General features: G+C 50.3%; 1 protein-coding gene across 1 annotated transcript in view; it reads right to left on the bottom strand.

Annotated features, from left to right (window-relative positions):
- LOC146189395 (uncharacterized) overlaps positions 1–17,865 on the bottom strand; it is a 106,605-nt gene that overhangs the window by 23,233 nt on the left and 65,507 nt on the right. Inside the window, exons 2-5 of the mRNA XM_084604227.1 lie at positions 3,811–3,955; positions 2,052–2,128; positions 639–750; positions 153–229 (exon numbers count right to left, since the gene is read on the bottom strand). Coding sequence (XP_084460353.1) covers positions 153–229; positions 639–750; positions 2,052–2,128; positions 3,811–3,955 — 411 coding nt within the window. The remainder of the gene's footprint in view (positions 1–152; positions 230–638; positions 751–2,051; positions 2,129–3,810; positions 3,956–17,865) is intronic.

The following is a 17,865-nucleotide window of genomic DNA, read 5'->3' as shown; positions in this document are numbered from 1 at the left end:
AGCAACAGATTTATACTAAGAACACGAATTAGAGTAGCTCTGATGTGCTGCAGCCATACCCCCCAGCATCAGGGAGCAGTGCACATGATAAGGCCTTGCTTTGTCGTTAACGGGAGAACACACAACATCCTCAAGAAGTCCAAAGCACGTGCCTGTTCTTTGCAGCATCCATGTCCAGTGTCAGCTTGGACAACTGCCTCCGCAGCTTGGAGATGTTGGGCAGGTCCGTCTGGTGATAAAGAGGGGGCAATTCCACGTTGGGGGTCGGGAAAGTGAATTGCTATCAGGTACATCATGCTGCTTTGTAACTCATATATGCACATTTCCTTCAAGTCAGTTATCTCCTAAAGCCTAGCAGGTATACACAAGATAATTTGCCCTTATTTGAAAGGAGGTGCTAATAATACCATGTTCTGGCAACAATAAAATTTAAAACCCTGATGAAAAAAAAAAAATGCAGTCAATTCTAAGTGCAATTTCACATACTTCAGAGAGTACACTTGTGATTAAGCTGAGACCAGAGCATGTAGCAATACATGCGCCTCAAACAGTTCCCAAGTTGCTAGAACATCCCGATTCGCATGTTGTCTGTTCATCCGTGAGTGATTATGAAGTCGAGGTAAGGCAGGAAGACCCACCTCAAGCAGCTGAGTGGTGGGCTGCAGGACTTGGCGGTCTGTCTCCCGCTCGTAGCCGAGTAGCTCTTGGCCCAGCCGCATCTGAAGACCCGCACAGTCGGCCAGCACTTGTCTGAGAAGGAAAAACAAGAAAAGGGAGGCCTCAGAAACACATCTGTCAGATACACGACTGCTTATGTATGTATGAAGGCGAAAGCCGGCTCGTGCAAAGATGCACTACCGCACTGCCCGCTCCCCACACTTCTTCCTCTGACACATGTCACCATGTGACTGGTTGTGCGATGCAATCTGTACTCCTCCCGTTTCTCTGATGACCCACCCTCTCCCCTCCTATTCTGTGGTGTCCCTGCGCAAGGTCGTGTGGTGTGTTGAGATGATCAAGGCATACAACTGGAGGTATGTATGTTGTAGATTTGAAGACTTATCGTAAACTAGCCTCCACTTGACTGATAGACGCATGCCAAATGGGAAGCGAAATGGTATGACATCATCCTGAATGCTGCGCAAAGAACGGTCCCATCACAATTCTGATGCAATAGAGGAGAAATCTTGGGGGCCATGGACCAATTCTATTTCAAGAATTTTCGCACTACGTTATACACAGGCACACACTTGTGTGTGTCTGTGTATAACGTAGCGTGAAAATTCTTGAAATTGTAAACCAACTGGCCCCCACTGCTGCTTTGCTTACCAATTCTACTGAGTGTCCCTTCGAAAGAAGGTGGCACAGCTTTTGGGCAGATTGGAAGAAGAAACAAATTGAAACCAAACAGCTCTTTCTAACAGTCCAAAAGTTCCTTTGTTACAATATGGCTCGGCAGGTGGGACTGTCATGCCTGCTCGCTCTCTCTTCCTTTCAAATTTTAGTGTTTTCTTTGCCTTGTTTTGTTGTTCTCTTATATCCAAGCACCACGAGACCTCAATATGAAGGGTACATGCCAAAGCATCATCATCACCACCACCATCCCGAAGTTACTTCACAACCCCCAGGCTAACGGAGACCTCAGCAGTTGAAAGCATGTGAACAAAACTGAGAATTCGTGCTTGGGTAGCGCTTAACAGAAGTTGTTGAGCATGACCTGTTGACCAACAAGGCAGCATGAAAAATAGCAGTGATGCCTCCCATTCACGTATCTTAACAGCATCTGGCACACTGCCTTCCTGTTTATGTAATTTTCACAGTACTGCTCGTTAAAATAATGTTGGATTAGAAAACAATTGTCTAATCATGGCTCATGAAAAATTCACTGCCCACGTACAATTAGCTCCGCTACAATCACATTTTGAGAAATTTTACGGCTTGTCCAAGCTCTGCCACCGGTGAAACCAACCTCTCTGCAACTGCCAATAGTGCACGCCAATGATGTTTTTGAGATTTCGCAGCACCATGCGCGAGAAACCAAAAATGCTCACCCAAGCAGTGTCTGGTTGCCCACATTCTTGTGACATTCCTGGAGGCTGTGGAACAGGGCAAGCTCCGGTATTTTTTTCTGAACGAAATAAAAGAACATGACATGGTGATTAACAAACTTGCTTGCGCACTCTACAGCCTTGTTCCATAGTGTGGTTGTTAAAATACAAACTCGAAAAGATTTTATCATACTTCCTATTCTTAACCCTTTGTCGAATACTGTGTACTAAAAAAAGATGCATAGCCAGTTACAAAAAGCAAGGAATGCAGAAAACACATTTTTATTTTAAAGTGCACAAACATCCAGTCTGTTTTGCAGCAGGAGATATGGCATCTTTCAGCAGATGTTCCAGCATTCATTGTAGAAAGAAATTGTAGAAAGAAAGGACTATCAGCGGGGTTGCCACTTTCATGACACCCGGCTGTTCGTCGGCAGCAGTACGAAGAGAGCGGGCGCATGTGGAATGAGAGGGATGCGGCCCTTCGAGGTATGGGTCCGGGGGGGGTAGTGGCGAGAGTGCAAGACCATCGTTTGGCACTCGCTCCAAAGACACCCTCTACATGTGTGCATGTGTGTTCCTCCTCACGTCTACGCGTTATTACACACATGAAAAGGGGACCATCCACATCGACTTGGTCGGCGAGCGGACATCTTTCCCCGTTCTCTGCAGGCTTTGGTGCTTCTTCCGTGCGCAGCGGCGCGTCCCCTCCAGCCGCAACACCGAGCCGACATGTGTGAAGTTCTGAAGAAATCAGTGCATTCTAGAATGAAGTCTCGATTCCGTCGGCAGCGTAGCGTCAGTAACCACTGAAGTCTGGTTCGAAGCATCTCTCAATAAGTGGCGCCAGTGTTACTACACGCCGACGAACGGACTTTGTGAGTGGATTCCATAAGCACGGCGATGGAGGCACCCTTGTGGCCATTGTGATCGCATTCATATGCTCTAGCATTATCACAAATAAGTGGTCTTAAATGTCTATACAATTTTTTTCCTGTAAGGTCCAACACAGATGCGTTGACAATCGGCCACACCAGAATCGCGCAGGTTGGCTTATGGGACAATATCGAGAATGCGCACATCATGTCAGCGAGCGAAATAGCTGTACAAACGGCAGAATGTCTGTCCATGCGTGGACTCACAATCGATTCGCAGTCCTTGAATATTTGTTCGTCCCTTAGAATGGGAAATGCGCAGCACGACTCAAATCGAACAGTAGTCAAAGGACCGCGCAGTCAACATTTGAAAGCTGAGTCTGCTTTCGCCAAATCACTTCAATGATGTTTTGATGCAGATGGCGGCCAGCGATATAGTAGGCGCCCAAACGGTTAGTGTTTTTGTAAAGTATTGATTTTAATGTTGTAGCCATTTTATAACTTATCTAAAACAAAACAAGCAGAAGTACTGATACTCTTTTGTCTTTTTTTTTTTTTTCCATTCTCGGGTTCAGAACAGTTTATCTATAAAAAATTTATCGACTGCCAGAGGAGACCTAACTGCCCTTAGCAATATTCCTATAACCCCTTCCACCCCCCTTTTTTTTATTTAGTACGCCTATAATTTTGCATTTAGATAGTAGACTCCACAGATATGCAGCGACCATGATAACCGTAACCAAATCTGCGGACCCAGATCAGTGGCCAATACGATGGAAAAAAAAAGAAGGATGCCCGATACTTATGCAGAGAGCGCAGGCATCGCAAAATACAAAGAAACAAGGGTCGACGATGCACCAGCTAAACAGCAGCATCCCAAATCACACCTGCATTTTCTCGTTGTCCTCGAGTGAGACATTGTGCAGGCAGGAGAGGATGCGCTTGTGGGTGCAGGCACACGTCTGCTTGATGCTGTCCACCCGCTTCTCGGCCTGGATCAGGTCTTCAGTCAGCACGTCACTCTTGTCCGCCCTGCATCAGCCATAAGAAAGAGAAAGGAGAAAAACATGAAACACATACCTTCACAAATGCGCACAATACAACAAGAAGAGAAAACACTAAAAATCGAATGAAACCTATAAAATGAACAAATACCGTACAACGGCTCTTTGCACACCCATATGCCAACAACGCGCAATCAGTCTGCCTCTGACCTTTTCACCTTATGTCTAAAGAAGCTCCAGAGTGTGCGCAGCCACTACGTTTTGTTTGCAAAGCTTAATTATGAAATACGGCCAAAGCACAGAAGACAATTAGAGGGCTCCATTTACAAGCATGAGGACTATAGTCTGTACATTCTCAAGCATTCCCGAGTTTTCCTTTTCCGTACCAAAGCTACAAGTTTCACCTGGCAGTAGAGGTTCTTGAAGGTGCCATAATTGAATGCCCACAGACACCACTATTATTGCCAACGCAACAATATGCAGATGAGCATTGGAAGCGGACTCAGACACTACTGAATGAACTACCCAAATTAGGTGCAACAAATATGTGCCGAGATGACGATGAATAACTTTATTTGAACAAATCAAAAAATCCCTCCCCTTTCAGCAGGCTGGAGTCCCTTAATTGGTATTCAGCGTTGTCCAGGGCTAGACGGATGATTTTTTTTGGGGGGGGATGTCTTCGTTCTGGCTGATCATTAAAGCCTCCCAGGACTCCATATTCCTGTCTGGTTCGTTGTAGCTAGGGTATGTCTACATCATGTGTACCATGTCGGCAATTTCGTTAAAATGTTTACAACGCGAGTTCTGTATCTCCGGATGCCATCTGCTTAGTGCAAGCTTTTTTTTTGCTCCAAAAGCTGCATAGAATGGAAGTTTAAAACTGCAGTCCTCATGCAGCAAATGTATGTACTGCAGCAAGCCTAAATTTAATCGCAAATTGCAGCGATGGGAAGAAGAAATGTGGATCCCTGAGGAACCACGTATGCTGACGTACGCCCACCCTTAACTGGCCTTAGCGAAAAAACCGTACGAGTCACAATAACCTCATACAGATTTCTCATACTACACTCGTACAAGCTCATATATTTCTCATACATTGAACGATATTTGTATGACATGATACGAGATTTGTATGAGCTTACTATAAGGAATTGTTATGAGGTTATTGTGACTCAGAGTTTTTTTTCTTAGCGAAGGAGCTTACACCTAGCAGGAGCCTGCGACATCATGCTACGCTTTTGATGAGCTAAAGCTACAAGAAAAGCAAACCCTGTCACACACAGTGTGAAATGACAGCAATGCGAAGGGATGATTGAGAAGCTGATCCTACAAAGTGAAGAATTCTGCCATACAATGGGAACGTGGCTTGCAGGCCACATTACAATACTTCGTCCCAACTGCAGATTTACCCGCCTCAATTTATCTGCATAATTTTGTAATGCATACAATTTTGCACGTCCTGGACGGTCACGGAAGCTTTGCATTCGCTAATTTATTCAAGCGTTCTCGATGCCATCGTCACATGCGATGGAAGCTACAAAAAGAGAATAATAGCCGCGGAATTTCAGCCGACCTCGACTTCTTTCACAACGCGAACGGAAACTCGTGCCGAATAAAAAGAAGCCGCCGATAATCGCGTAAATGCCAACCTTTATTTATTGGCCCGAGGCTGTTGGCGAACCACACACACGATAAAGGCACCTTGACATCAACCCATCCGCAGCGACACCTGTCTTGCGCAACTATACAGAGAGGGAGGTATGTACCCATAATGTCCTCGGCGCTCGGTCGTGCAACGACGCCGAACCGACACATCTCCCCCGTGACGTGACGTCACGGACGCGTACGCGTCCTTTCCTCGTCCCGTCATGTTCACGGCCGTCTCGAGGCGACGAGGCATGCGTTGTGTTTGTTTTCAGCCTGCTCGGCTGAGTCAGGGCCGTGACGTCACCGCCGACGTGACCTCCTCACCCCTCCGGCGAGTGCCTCTACACGACTTTTATCTCATTTCTCGCTACCACCGCGCGGCGCAGCCGACGGCGATCTGTTGAGAAGAGCCTCTTCTTTCGACGGAATGAAGGCGCGGGGAAGAAAATTGGCTCTGAACCTCCTCGAGTAGCCATGGTCCCAGAATCGACAGGAGTGCCCTGGCTACCAATCCCTTTGGTTTATGAAAATAGCAGCAAGGAGAGAAGGCATGCAAAATTTTCAAGAATGTCTGCAGCAAAAAATAAAGAAGTAACGGGAGGGGGCGGCGAACCAATAGCAGAACGGGGTAAGAGTTCGCGAGTTGCTGGTGGGTTCCTCATATGCCGCGCAGGACTGAATGGACTGCGATCATTCCGCTCTCTTCAGGCGCCGCTGACAGCTAGTTAGCGTAGCCGTGTTCCTTTCCTCGGTTTCCATTCTATGCGATAACGGACGAACAGGTGTTTTTTTCACGGCGCGCGTAGTTGGGAATATTTATTCCAAAACTTCGCTCGCGTTACCGCTCGCTCGTGTCCAAAATAAAAGTCGATCGCCCACTCCGGCTTCATTTATTACCTTTTCTTTTTTTTTTTTTCCAGGTCAGCTTTCACCAAGGGCTACTCGAGAGCCGGCGCCTGTTGGATACTGGACACCAAAAGCACACGCTCTCATGGAACACCAACCGAAGGCCCAAAAGAGGGCAGAAGTTGCTGCAACGAAGTGGAAGCTCGACAGGTGTGGGCGACAGCTGCCCTTCCCGACGTGTGCGATTGGCTAGCGAGCCCACAAGAGAAACAGCCGTCGCCCCATGTTACACTCAACTGGTATTAGAATACCAGTTGAGTGTAACATTCGCCAAGTGTCGACTGGCGAAGCAGCCCTAATTCTCTACTCACTCAACTGGTATTAGAATACCAGTTGAGTGAGTAGAGAATTAGGGCTGCTTCGCCAGTCGACACTTGGCGAATCTTTTTAACCGCACCGCGTATGTATGTGTAACTTTTATTGAGATGCCGGCAAACGCTGGCCAAGCGTCGTAAACACACAAAACAGGAGGACTGGACACTGGCGTGACCAGCCGCTAAGATTCCTTGTCACCTGTTCGACCTATACAGCAAGTTTCATACATAATCACACGACCAAATTCAAGCACTGAAAGGCCGATATCGTTTAGTGCTGTTATTGGACAAATTACTAATACCACTGCCGGGAAGACAGTCAAACCAAAAAGAAAAGTTCATGAAAGTTTACGAAACACGAAAGACGGTGTCTAGGAAAGGACTAAAGGCTACGGAGGACACCTAAGACTGTTTTCGTGCTGTGAAGGTGAAAGCACGAACGCGTCACACTGTTTTTAGTTCCTTTATTGTGCTTTTTTCTCCGCCATCATTACCCCAACTATTGACTGCACCGCACGTTCATTAGGTCTACCTTAATTTATTCAGCTTGGGCCAAGGAACCTTCTCGGCCGTGGGTATAATTTGCCCATCTACCGATCCAGAGACCCTGGCTCGATTCCCGCTGTATCCAAATTAACTGAAATTTATTTTGGGTGTAATTACTTTGCTCCCAGGAAGATTCTTGATTCAGCTGCAGTCCGATTGTTTTTGTTTGTATTTTATCTATGGCGTCAGATGGGTATAGAGGACATTTTGATTTCGGCGCCGAATTGCTGATTGGTCTCCGATGTGATGACGTCACACTTCTGGTTGACTAACCGCGTTTTCCGGACCACATATTTGGCAAAAACGCCGGGTTTCGTTGGGCCCTATAACGCTTTCGCTTTGAAAGAAGTCAGCCACGCGGACATCCACGACGAAAGGATGACGTCGTTCAAGAAGCGCCCTCGTTGCACCCCATCGGGAAGTTGCTCTGATCACAATGCGACCGCACCTCATGGAGGCCAATCTACTGCGAGACACCTTAGCGGACAACGCGCTTACCACTTCTCTCTACAAAGTTTAGGTTTCCCATTCGGTATCTACTACCACTACCAGCCCTCAAAGTTGACCCGAATTTGTCACTGGCCTCAACATCAACGAAACGTCCTGGTACGACCAACACTGTACGAAACCTGTGTTCGTTCCGTGATTCATAGTTCCCAAGGGCAGTTTCGTTTTTTTTTTATTGTAACCCTATTGTAGCTACAGGATGCATCCACCGCAGACGCCTGTTTCCAACAAGTTCGTCTGTATGCCGACGCTACTTTCGGAACCAGCTGTTGCTGAGAGCGTGCATGCAACTGGGTCTTGTCGCGCAATGCCACAGAGGCGGTTCGCGTGTGCAGCCGACGGCGCACGACCGTCCTCGACAAGGACCTCAGAAGCACACCTCGAAGAAGAAAACACGAGGACGCGCTGTTCGAGGAGAGCCAAGCCTACGCGAATAGCGGTGCCTCGCACGGGTGTGTTCCAACGACCTCGGATGAAACGCCGTGCACGCGTACGGCTCGTGTGCGACGCCCCGTCACGAAACCACGGCGCGGCGCTGCAAGAAGACGAGCCGCCCATCAAAGTTGAGCCATGCGCGCTTCTTCCGTCGCGCCACCTGCCTTTTATTGCTTTCCTTCTCTTGGCGACTCGTTTCCTGCAGATGGCAGACTTCGACGGCGATGCATATGTATGCGCACTTCGACAGCGCGATGCACACGGCCAACACCACCGACGCCGTGGACTTTTTCGTGTTTACGATATGCTCTCTCCGTCACCCCTCCCTTTGATTCTATTCGCCCTCCACACAGGAAGTGAGCGCACGCGTCTCTGCTTTCGGGACGTGCCGCAAAGCCAAGCTGACAACGCAATGCCGCCACGAGTGAAGAGCTGCGGGGCCACCACGTCAATCATCACTCCGATAAAAGCGACAACTGGCGCGCACAGAGTATAGACAACTTTAGGCCAGCGTCATTACATGCAGAACGAGCGTTGGCAGGGGCCTTCCTCGTAAGGACGGCCGCGCGGCTAGCCAGCTAGGTAAGGCCAAAACACTTTCGTGAGGGTTACGTGCCAATATTTTATACTGACAGAGGCAATTGGTTACAGGGGGTATAGATGGGGGTTTGAAAAGCACTGACAAAGGTAATCAACAGTTATCGGTGATACCACGAGTGATGGCAGAGAGCAGCCGAGTATTCGCCGAAAGATGCTCTAGATGCATGCTGCCATTGGTCACTGGCTCAAGTCAACACCGGCGACGGCCACCTTCTTGCTGGCCGTCATCTCACCGAAAGCCAATTTCCCTAACACTTTCAACGATCATCCACTCCCCTCCCTTCCTCCGCGTTCCTCCTCGCACTGCTCGGGCTTCGACGACTGTCCACGGGTCGCAAACGACCTTGACGGCTAAAACAAAATTCGGACGTCTCGCACGCAGTCAGGGTAGCGCAGTTCACGCGGCCGGACTCGTTCACAGATTTGAATATTTGCCAATAATGAGAAACAACTGCTGAGTATCAAAGCAGTTGGTCGCCGTGCATTCTGCTTTAGTTCGGCGTGCACGCGGTTACGACGCAATATGAGCGCTTGTTGCCCAATCGGAGCCATTACGCCTCCCTCATCCTTATCTTCATTCCCCACATTTCCCACAACATTCCCCACAACGTTCGCGGGTATCGAAATAGGAACTTTCTTTTTTTCTTCCTCACAGCAAGCTGTTTCACAGTATACGCAATGCTCCAGGCGATGTTCCACACCCGCTCCTGCGCAAAGAAGGCCGCCAATATAGGTTGAACGAGACGATGTGAACTGTCCGGCCCCCAATGCCAGCGGAAACAGTCGGAGTGTACTTTGAACACTCGAGAAAATAGACCGCACTTCAAGAGATCGCGCCCTCCGCCCGAAACGCGCTATCTCGTCCCCAGGAAGATAGCAGCAACGGCACTTCCTCGGAAGATCACATGTGCCCTGCTGAACTCGGAAGTCGTCAGCAAACCACCCCACGCACTTGAAGGGTCAGCGAACTCCGTATGGTCAGTTGCCGGCGACACTAGAGCCATATGGACACGGCAGCTGCATACGAACGTAACCGATGCATAAAACAGCGCACTATACGACAACACTCTGTTTCAGCGTGACGTGTCCAAGTAGTAGGAAAATTCTCTTACCTCCCGGATCTGCAATGTGTGTGACGGCATGCATGACAGTGAAAATGCGAAACCGCGACACCCCCGCGAGACCTCACATTACACGTACGTCGCATAGTATATATAACAGCGAACAAGGCCGTAGCCTTGTTCGTATACCCTGCTGCGGCGACGAGGCGCGAGCAGCTCTCAAATGCCTCCGACACCAGTTCCCACGAAATTACAACTTCCACAATGGAGGACACTGTCCTCAGCAGTAAGGCATATTAAATGAACCTGCGACTGACGCCGCCTAAAACCGCGACCCAATCAATGAAGCCGGCCGACGCGTCGTTCGATCGACGACTGATGAAGACCCTCGCCAAGGCTCGCGCTCTCACGGCGCAGATGTAAAATCCACTCCAGCGCGACACAACGACAGAGCGGAGAATTTCCCCTTATACAGTCACGGACGTGATTACCATCGCCGAGGTATGGCCGGACCGGAGCGGGAACAGTGCACATCACTCTGCGAGTTCAAAATGCGCACTGCGACTTGAAACTCACAGGCGTCGCAGTCCGAGAAAAAAAAAAAAAAAAAAGACGGAAAAGAAAACAAGGAGTAAGAACCAGAACCCGCACGTTTGCGCTTGTAAACTTCAAGCAAATATCTTTAGGGGAGAGCATTCGCCGTCCCAAAGCTTATAAAGCGCGGATAACAACGGGGGAAAATTAAGACGGATTGGTGAGCGCCTGACAACAATCGACGTTTCTCCGAAGCGACCATTCAGTGTTTGTAAACAGACACACAACAGTCTCGGCATTTTTTTCTCCCACCTTTCTTGAATGCGGCCTGGACTCGGCAAAATCGAGGCCAAACGCGCGACTTTTCGCTCCCCGTTGAATGGGACAACCGAGGCAGCGGATCGAGAGCTCGCCACGCAACCGGCGTTCTCAAGTATGACGGCGGCTGACCGCACCGCGCACAGGGAGAAAAACGAAAAGAGAGCGGCGCTATAGCTAAACAAACAACCACTGTCGTTGCCGTCGTGATTGCCTTGGACAGCGGGAACAGGCGGACAACGCCGCAACAGAACCTCTGACTGTCATGCAAAGGTTTCGCAACGCGATGCAAAGCTCAGAAAAAGGGGGGCAAAAATAAAACGCGCGCACATTTCCGACAGACGAAAACAAAGCCGACGTCCTACGCGCTATAGATGCAGCTGTGCGTAAGGGACATAAGTTCTGGGCATTGTACGCGTGCGGCAGTACGAAGATAAATAATGCAAAGGGCGAAAGCGAGTCAGACGGCAACCAAACGCAGCGACCCTAATCTCGGCTTTCAAATCTACGCCCTCCACTTTTCGCAGGCGAACCCCGACCGCGGACTGTCATCCCCTGTGCTTAAACCGAGAAGGGCGCGGCATAAAATTATGACGAGGCTTAAAAAGGATAAAAATAAAATGGCCTCAGCCACAGAAGGGCGCGACAGCGGGAAAGGAATACAGAACAAAAGAGGGGGACCTAAAGTTTTAGGGGGACCGCTTAGGCAGCGACATCTCCCGGGAAAAGGGCGGTGCGCCTACCATCGCGAGCAGACGGCGCTCGCGCAGCGGCCGGTCTCGTCGGACTTGCACAGTCGAGAGCGCACGCGAGGTGATCGATCACGCAAATGATGGAGAGAGAGAGATGGAACGGTCGTTTATTAAACGGGTCGGAAACGCGACTCGCAATCAGAGAAGGCGCGTGAATTTCGATTCCAAGTTGACGCCCTATAGAATAGTGGAAAATGGGTTTCGGCGAATTATTGCAAAGGAATTACGGTTATCCGGAGATTGCAGGGTATGTGCACCGTACCCAGCATTCGGAACCAACCACTTGGGCAGGGAGGGTCGCAGTAAGGTCTCACTTCACAGTCAAAGGCGAGCGTGTATGCATGCGTGGCCTTATAGGAATAAGGTCAATAAATAATAATAATAATAATAATAATAATAATAATAATAATAATAATAATAATAATAATAATAATAATAATAATAAGCAGATCGCAGGAGAAGATACATCCACGAACTGAAACCAGGACGAAACGTGCGACGACGGTAAATTTCAGCGAGCTCAAAGCCTAAAAAAACAAAAAACAAACAAAAAAAGCAAGAACAAGCACTGCAGATATCTTCATTGCAGAAATGCGAAAGCATGTGGATTGGCTGCTCTTCAGTAACTCCTAGCGTCATGACTCAACACTTTTGAGTCATGACACTAGTCATGGTCCTGACTGATTGACTTACGCACGTCATAGACTCCACTAGTCACGCACACTGGATATCCGACGACTGACTCATGATTAAACTAAATGCCTCACATGACATGAGATTTATATACCCATTGTCATTACATACACATTCATAAGACGTCTACATGTTACATCTGCTTCCATATTTTGCGCATGCGTTTTCGCAAACATAGCTATAAGTATGGCTTAGAAGGAGTGCTGGCGAGGACACACGCGCCTCGTTCGGCGCGTGGTCGCCCGCGGCCATATACAGTCAAAAGCTTTCGCGGCGCGCCCTCACTCGTCAACATCGAGCGACATAGGCACGCCCGCGGGTAGCTACACTGATTACGAAACTATGTCACGCGCACTACACGTGCCGGCGATCTGACAGGCCGTGACAGAGGGATGTACACCATGATGCCTCCATCCTTTCGTGTACTTTGCGCAAGCCAACGGCAGGACCCAAGCGTGTGGCGAAAGAGATCGATCTCCTCCGCCGCCGCCGCCAAACAGTAGAGCATACACCTGACTCGCAAATGACGAGAACTACTTTTCAAACATTGAGCAGCGAAGCATGTGCATGTATGCATCTATGCATATTTACATAGATGTATACAGGCATGCAAATCACGCGCCCAGGCCGTCTTCATGCAGGCCCGTCGGTTTCCGCGGGAAGTATACGCGCTACGGGCGACCAAATGACAAGCGTCACCCGGCGCAGGGACTTTCTCGGGCGCCATGCGTGTGCGCGTACGTGCGTTCCGGTTCCCAGGCAGGACGCACCGGAGCCTCCTGCATGCGTGCGATTAAATCCGCTGAAAACGGGTGTGTGTATGTTTGTGTGTGTGTGTGGGGGGGGGGGGGGGGGGTGACCCTACGGGGTACTCCCGGAGGGCTCTCTAGACACGCCGACGCGCGGGAACGCGGCAGACACGAGACTATCGCACGTAATAAAGGCGACGCAGAGTGCACGTTAAAAACAATTAAAAGCGCCCTCCTGTGGTGGCGTGCCAGTACACACGCCCCCCTCTCCCGCGAATATAAGTCAAATTGCCGCCGCTACACGGCCACGCCACCAAGGAGCGGTCTACATAACGGCATTTCACGTATACAATTAAAAAGAAGAACAAAAGAAGCGAGCACATCAGTGACACAACCAGCTGCATTCCTGAACGCGCGAGCGCCTTTACATGCCCAGGTTATTTCGTGCAGGTGTACCTGCGATATATAGATCCCGCCCCAAAACAAGAACCAGCCGTGCACTTGAGACTATATACTACACGGCAACGGTCGCTGGAAAACGAAAATCCGCCTAATCGAGCAGTACAGGGAGGCAGGCCGCTTCACACGAAAGGAAGATGACGAACCGGAATGGGTGCATGAGCCCGGCATCGCGTGGTCTACGTATAGAGCTTATTCACGTGACGTCATTGCAGCCTTACTGGCAACCATGACACGCACAACTCAATATCAGAGAGGGAGAAAGAAAGAGAGGGCCTACGGCGAATCATGACATGGCATCGGGGAAATCCGAGGTCCGGTTGAACCTTGAGCTCCTCTGATGAGGCTGAGGCAGGTAGGTCACTGCCGCTTGCGGCGGGGGCTAGCCTGCCACCGAATTTGTATCTGTTTAGGCCGTCATTGCACCCACCACCGCTTCGGTTGTGGACGACGGCTGTTGTTGCGGCGCGCATCTTTCTTTCCCTCTTCTTTTTCTTTCTTCTCTCTTTTCTCTTCTGTCTGCACGAGGCAGCGGAGGTGGCTCAGCTACAGAGCCAGTAGCAGGCCCGTGAATTTTCGTTTCCTTCTTCCTACAGCCACAACAACAATAACAACAGGTCCGGTAGGACGCCGTTTCAAACGGCGTCTCAAGTGTCTGACAAATGAACGTCGCGCAGCAGGGAGGAGACCGGTATATCGGAGCCGACGAGTCGGAAACATTTTTTTTGTGTGCTTATAGTTTCGAACCGCCCAACGTTGTGGCGTCTCCACAATACAGAGTTGCCACAAATGCCGCCCGCTAAACCTGGTATGGTCTGTACGGTACAGCTGGGCAGTGCAAACTATAACCGTAAAGTAAAACTGTGTCTCGAAAAGGCAACGTTTGCAGTTGCACGAGAGAGAGCTTGGCGGCGATAGTGCAAACTCATCCACGATGCGTTTGACTGCAAAATGCACAGGCTGCTTATAAATGGCCTATACGTTTGGTGCACGGTGGCCAACTACTACTTCTACGCCTCGAATTGCACTACTGGGTCTCCACGCAGGCACTTCGTATGCCGCGCTACGCCGGCATGGCCATATCGGCAGCAAACAGCGCGCGGTCGAGTGTATACAAGAAGCGCGAGCTGTCCGGCGCCGTGGCAGGTGGTGAAACCGGCGGGCGTATCGGTTCGCTCCACTTTCGCCCGGGGTGCACAACACGAACCGCGTGTAAGTACACGCGCACGTATATACCCGTGTGGGCGTACTGTGACCCGGCGCCGTTCCGTTTTCCTCCAAACAGCTACTGCTCCGCTTCGCCGGCGAACCCTTTTGTTCTACCATGCGCTCTTTTTCTTTCCTTCTCTCACCATGTCGGCGTATAGAGACAACCCCAACAGCGTCCTGCGAACGACAAACACGCACGAGTGCGCTCGTTGTATCGAAAGCGACTCCCGACTTTGAAAACAGTTCCTAAAACTATAGCAGCGAAACAAGAAACCTCGCCACTTCTCGAGGCGATCGTTAGGCCTATAGCGCGCTGTTTTTTTAGAACACGTTCAGCGACAGGTGTGCTCAGCGGGCCGTCGCCTTGCCTGCACGAACGGTCGCGGGTTCGACTCCCTCCTCTCAAAAGCGGTCGCAGACCTAAGCGCCACATCGCGTGTCGCTGAAGACCGTTCATTTACGTGTCCCCCTTTGTCGGGGGACCTGTCACCCGGCGCCACGGAATACGCGTGGCGTGCGAAGAAGGGGACAGCGCGTGAGAAAGCGTGCGGCAGTTTCCGCATTCCCGCCGCCGTTGAACGCAGCAGAGACAGAAAAAAAAAAAAAAAAAGATCAATAACAAAAAACGAGGCGCGAAAGCAATCAGTAAAATACAAAAACTGAACCCGCGACCTTGAAGCCGGTATCGTCGAACGCTATCTGCGGTTCACATAACCGTCCGTGGGTTTGGCACATACGGCGACAAAACACGCCTGTGAACAAAATATAACGTTAGGGCCCACTTCACAAGGGGCTGGAACAGGTCGGTCACCGCTGCTTGCGGGGGGGCTAGCCTGTCCGAATTTTTATATGTTGTAGGCCGTCATTGCACCCGCCACCTCTTCGGTGGTGGACGATGGCTTTTGTTGCGGCGCGCGTCTTTCTCTCTTCATTCCTTTTCTTTCTTCCCTATTTTCTCTTCTGTCTGCACGAGGCAGCGGAGGTGGCTCAGCTACAGAGCCAGTAGCAGGCCCGTGCATTTTCTTTCTCTTCTTCCTACAGCCACAACAACAACAACAACAACCCTCCTCCAACGTTATAGGCCGGCCCACGCAACGCCGTCGTTGGACGAGCCTCTGTTACAACATACTACAATGCCGTTAAGTCTCAATCTAGTCCTTCACGCGGTTACAAATAAATAAGGAGGAACAAAAGAACGGCCAGGAGACAATCGCAGCCACGTCGGAAGCGGTGTCGAGACAGCCACAGACGGTCCACAACCCGCGGCCAGACAGGCACCCCATCAATCACCGCCACGGTCACGCCGGAAGAGGGCCCCGAGGTGGAGCGAGAGAGCTGCGCGCACGCCAGTGGGCAATCACAGCGGTGGCAACCTCTAAAAAGACGAGCGAGGAGTACCATAGCGCGTACACAGCTGCGAAAGCGCGCAGGCACTAACTCGGCTTCGCCGTTACGCAGCGCAGAATGATAGTCGAAATGAGAGAGCAGTTGATGGTTTTCGACAACTAAAACACCAGTGCAAAACGTTTCGTTTTATACGCGCAAGCGTCGTACGAGGAATCTAGAAGCCGTGGCAGGATACGAAGTTTTCCGCAGGACTCTCTTCGCCTCAGTTACCGCCGCCATGCTACCCCGGGACCCATCACCCAAGAATCGGGCGGAAACATTCGTGAAGTGCCCCTATCACCCTTCGCGGTGAGTCGGTAGATCGGCTGATGTGCATCACAGCGGCCGTATTCAGAAAAGAGCGCCGCCACTCGCACAGAAACAGTCTGCATCGTCCTCCTGCGCTTCCTTTTGGAAAACGGCGCCCGTCAATAGCGACGCACGGTCAGGAGGGCAGCCGTTCGGGAGAAAAAAAAGGGATTGACCACTGGATGACGCCGCAGTGCGATTTCGCACAGCGGGGTCTAGCCTGCCACAAAATTACCTGTTGTAGACCGTCATTGCACCCGTCACCGTTTCGGTGGTGGACGACGGCTGTTGTTGCGGCGCGCGTCTTTCTTTCCCTCTTCCTTTTCTTTCATCTCTATTTTCTCTTCTGTCTGCACGAGGCCGCGGGGGTGGCTCAGCTACAGAGCCAGTAGCAGGCCCATGCATTTTCTTTTCCTTCTTCCTACAGCCACAACAACAACAACAACAACAACAACAGCAACAACAACAACAACAACAACAACAACAACAACAACAACAACAACAACAACAACAACAACAACAACAACAACAGCGCTTTCACATGCAGCGAAGCCGCGTGCGAATTCGGTGAGAGATACCGTCAGGGTTGTTTGATGCTTTGCAGAAAACGCGTACGCAGAGCGTGTTTCATTTATATATTGAGATGTATTTTTCAGATTCTTAGCGATAACTCATACGTATTATGAAAATGGGCAGTCTTTCAGCATATAAAAAAAGCGCATTGCTGCGCCGAAGGAAACCACTCGGCCGTGAAAATAGGGGTGCCTCATGGGGGCGCGCGCTCTCCTTCGATATTGGGCGTGCCAACCCGTTGCACGTCACCATACGTCACATGACGTCGTGGCGCTCCGCGGCTCCTCACTGGTGAGTCGCAGAACGACCGCGCCGACGCTTGGAGTGACGCTCGCTCTGCGGCTAGACCGACGAGAATAGCAGCGTCGTAGTGCAAAAATCGCATCATGTGAAACGGGCCTGATACGGCAATTACTCGCATCCGTTAAGAGCCGTACGTTGACTGAAGAGCGGCCCGCTCGCCGTTGTCAGGACCTGACTCCCGCAGGACCGCACGCGTCCCGCATGTTCTTCGGAGAAGGGGAATCCGCATACACGCCGTGAGTGAGCACAGCCCAGTGTCCAATATGGCGGCTCCCATGAACCTCTTTTTGAAAAGCTCGTCACGATTCCTGACAGCCGACGGCTCCATCGCAGCGGTCGAAGACGCCAACGCGGAGCTGAGAGAGTTCTTGCAGTTCCTGAACGTTTGTAGCTCACTTGCTTTAGTCTGACCTTTGGTTTGGTTTTTGTTCAGACTGCGAGATGCAGCCGTTTTACAACCTACTGACCAGGCCCCCAAGCCACGAATCGTGTAGACAGAAAGCCAGCTAGGCGCCAATGAAAAAGAAATAAAGAAAAAAAAAATAATAAAGACGTCACAGGCAACGAACAAAACAGTGAGTCTAAGAGAAAACGAAGGGAAGGAAAGCGAACCACGAGAAATGTGAGAGAAAGA

This window comes from Amblyomma maculatum, chromosome 5 (genome assembly GCF_055883805.1).
Source record: "Amblyomma maculatum isolate TAMU_Amacu chromosome 5, ASM5588380v1, whole genome shotgun sequence".
Lineage (NCBI taxonomy): Eukaryota > Metazoa > Arthropoda > Arachnida > Ixodida > Ixodidae > Amblyomma > Amblyomma maculatum.
Note: the sequence above shows the minus strand (reverse complement) of the source record. Positions and strands in the feature narration are given on the sequence as shown.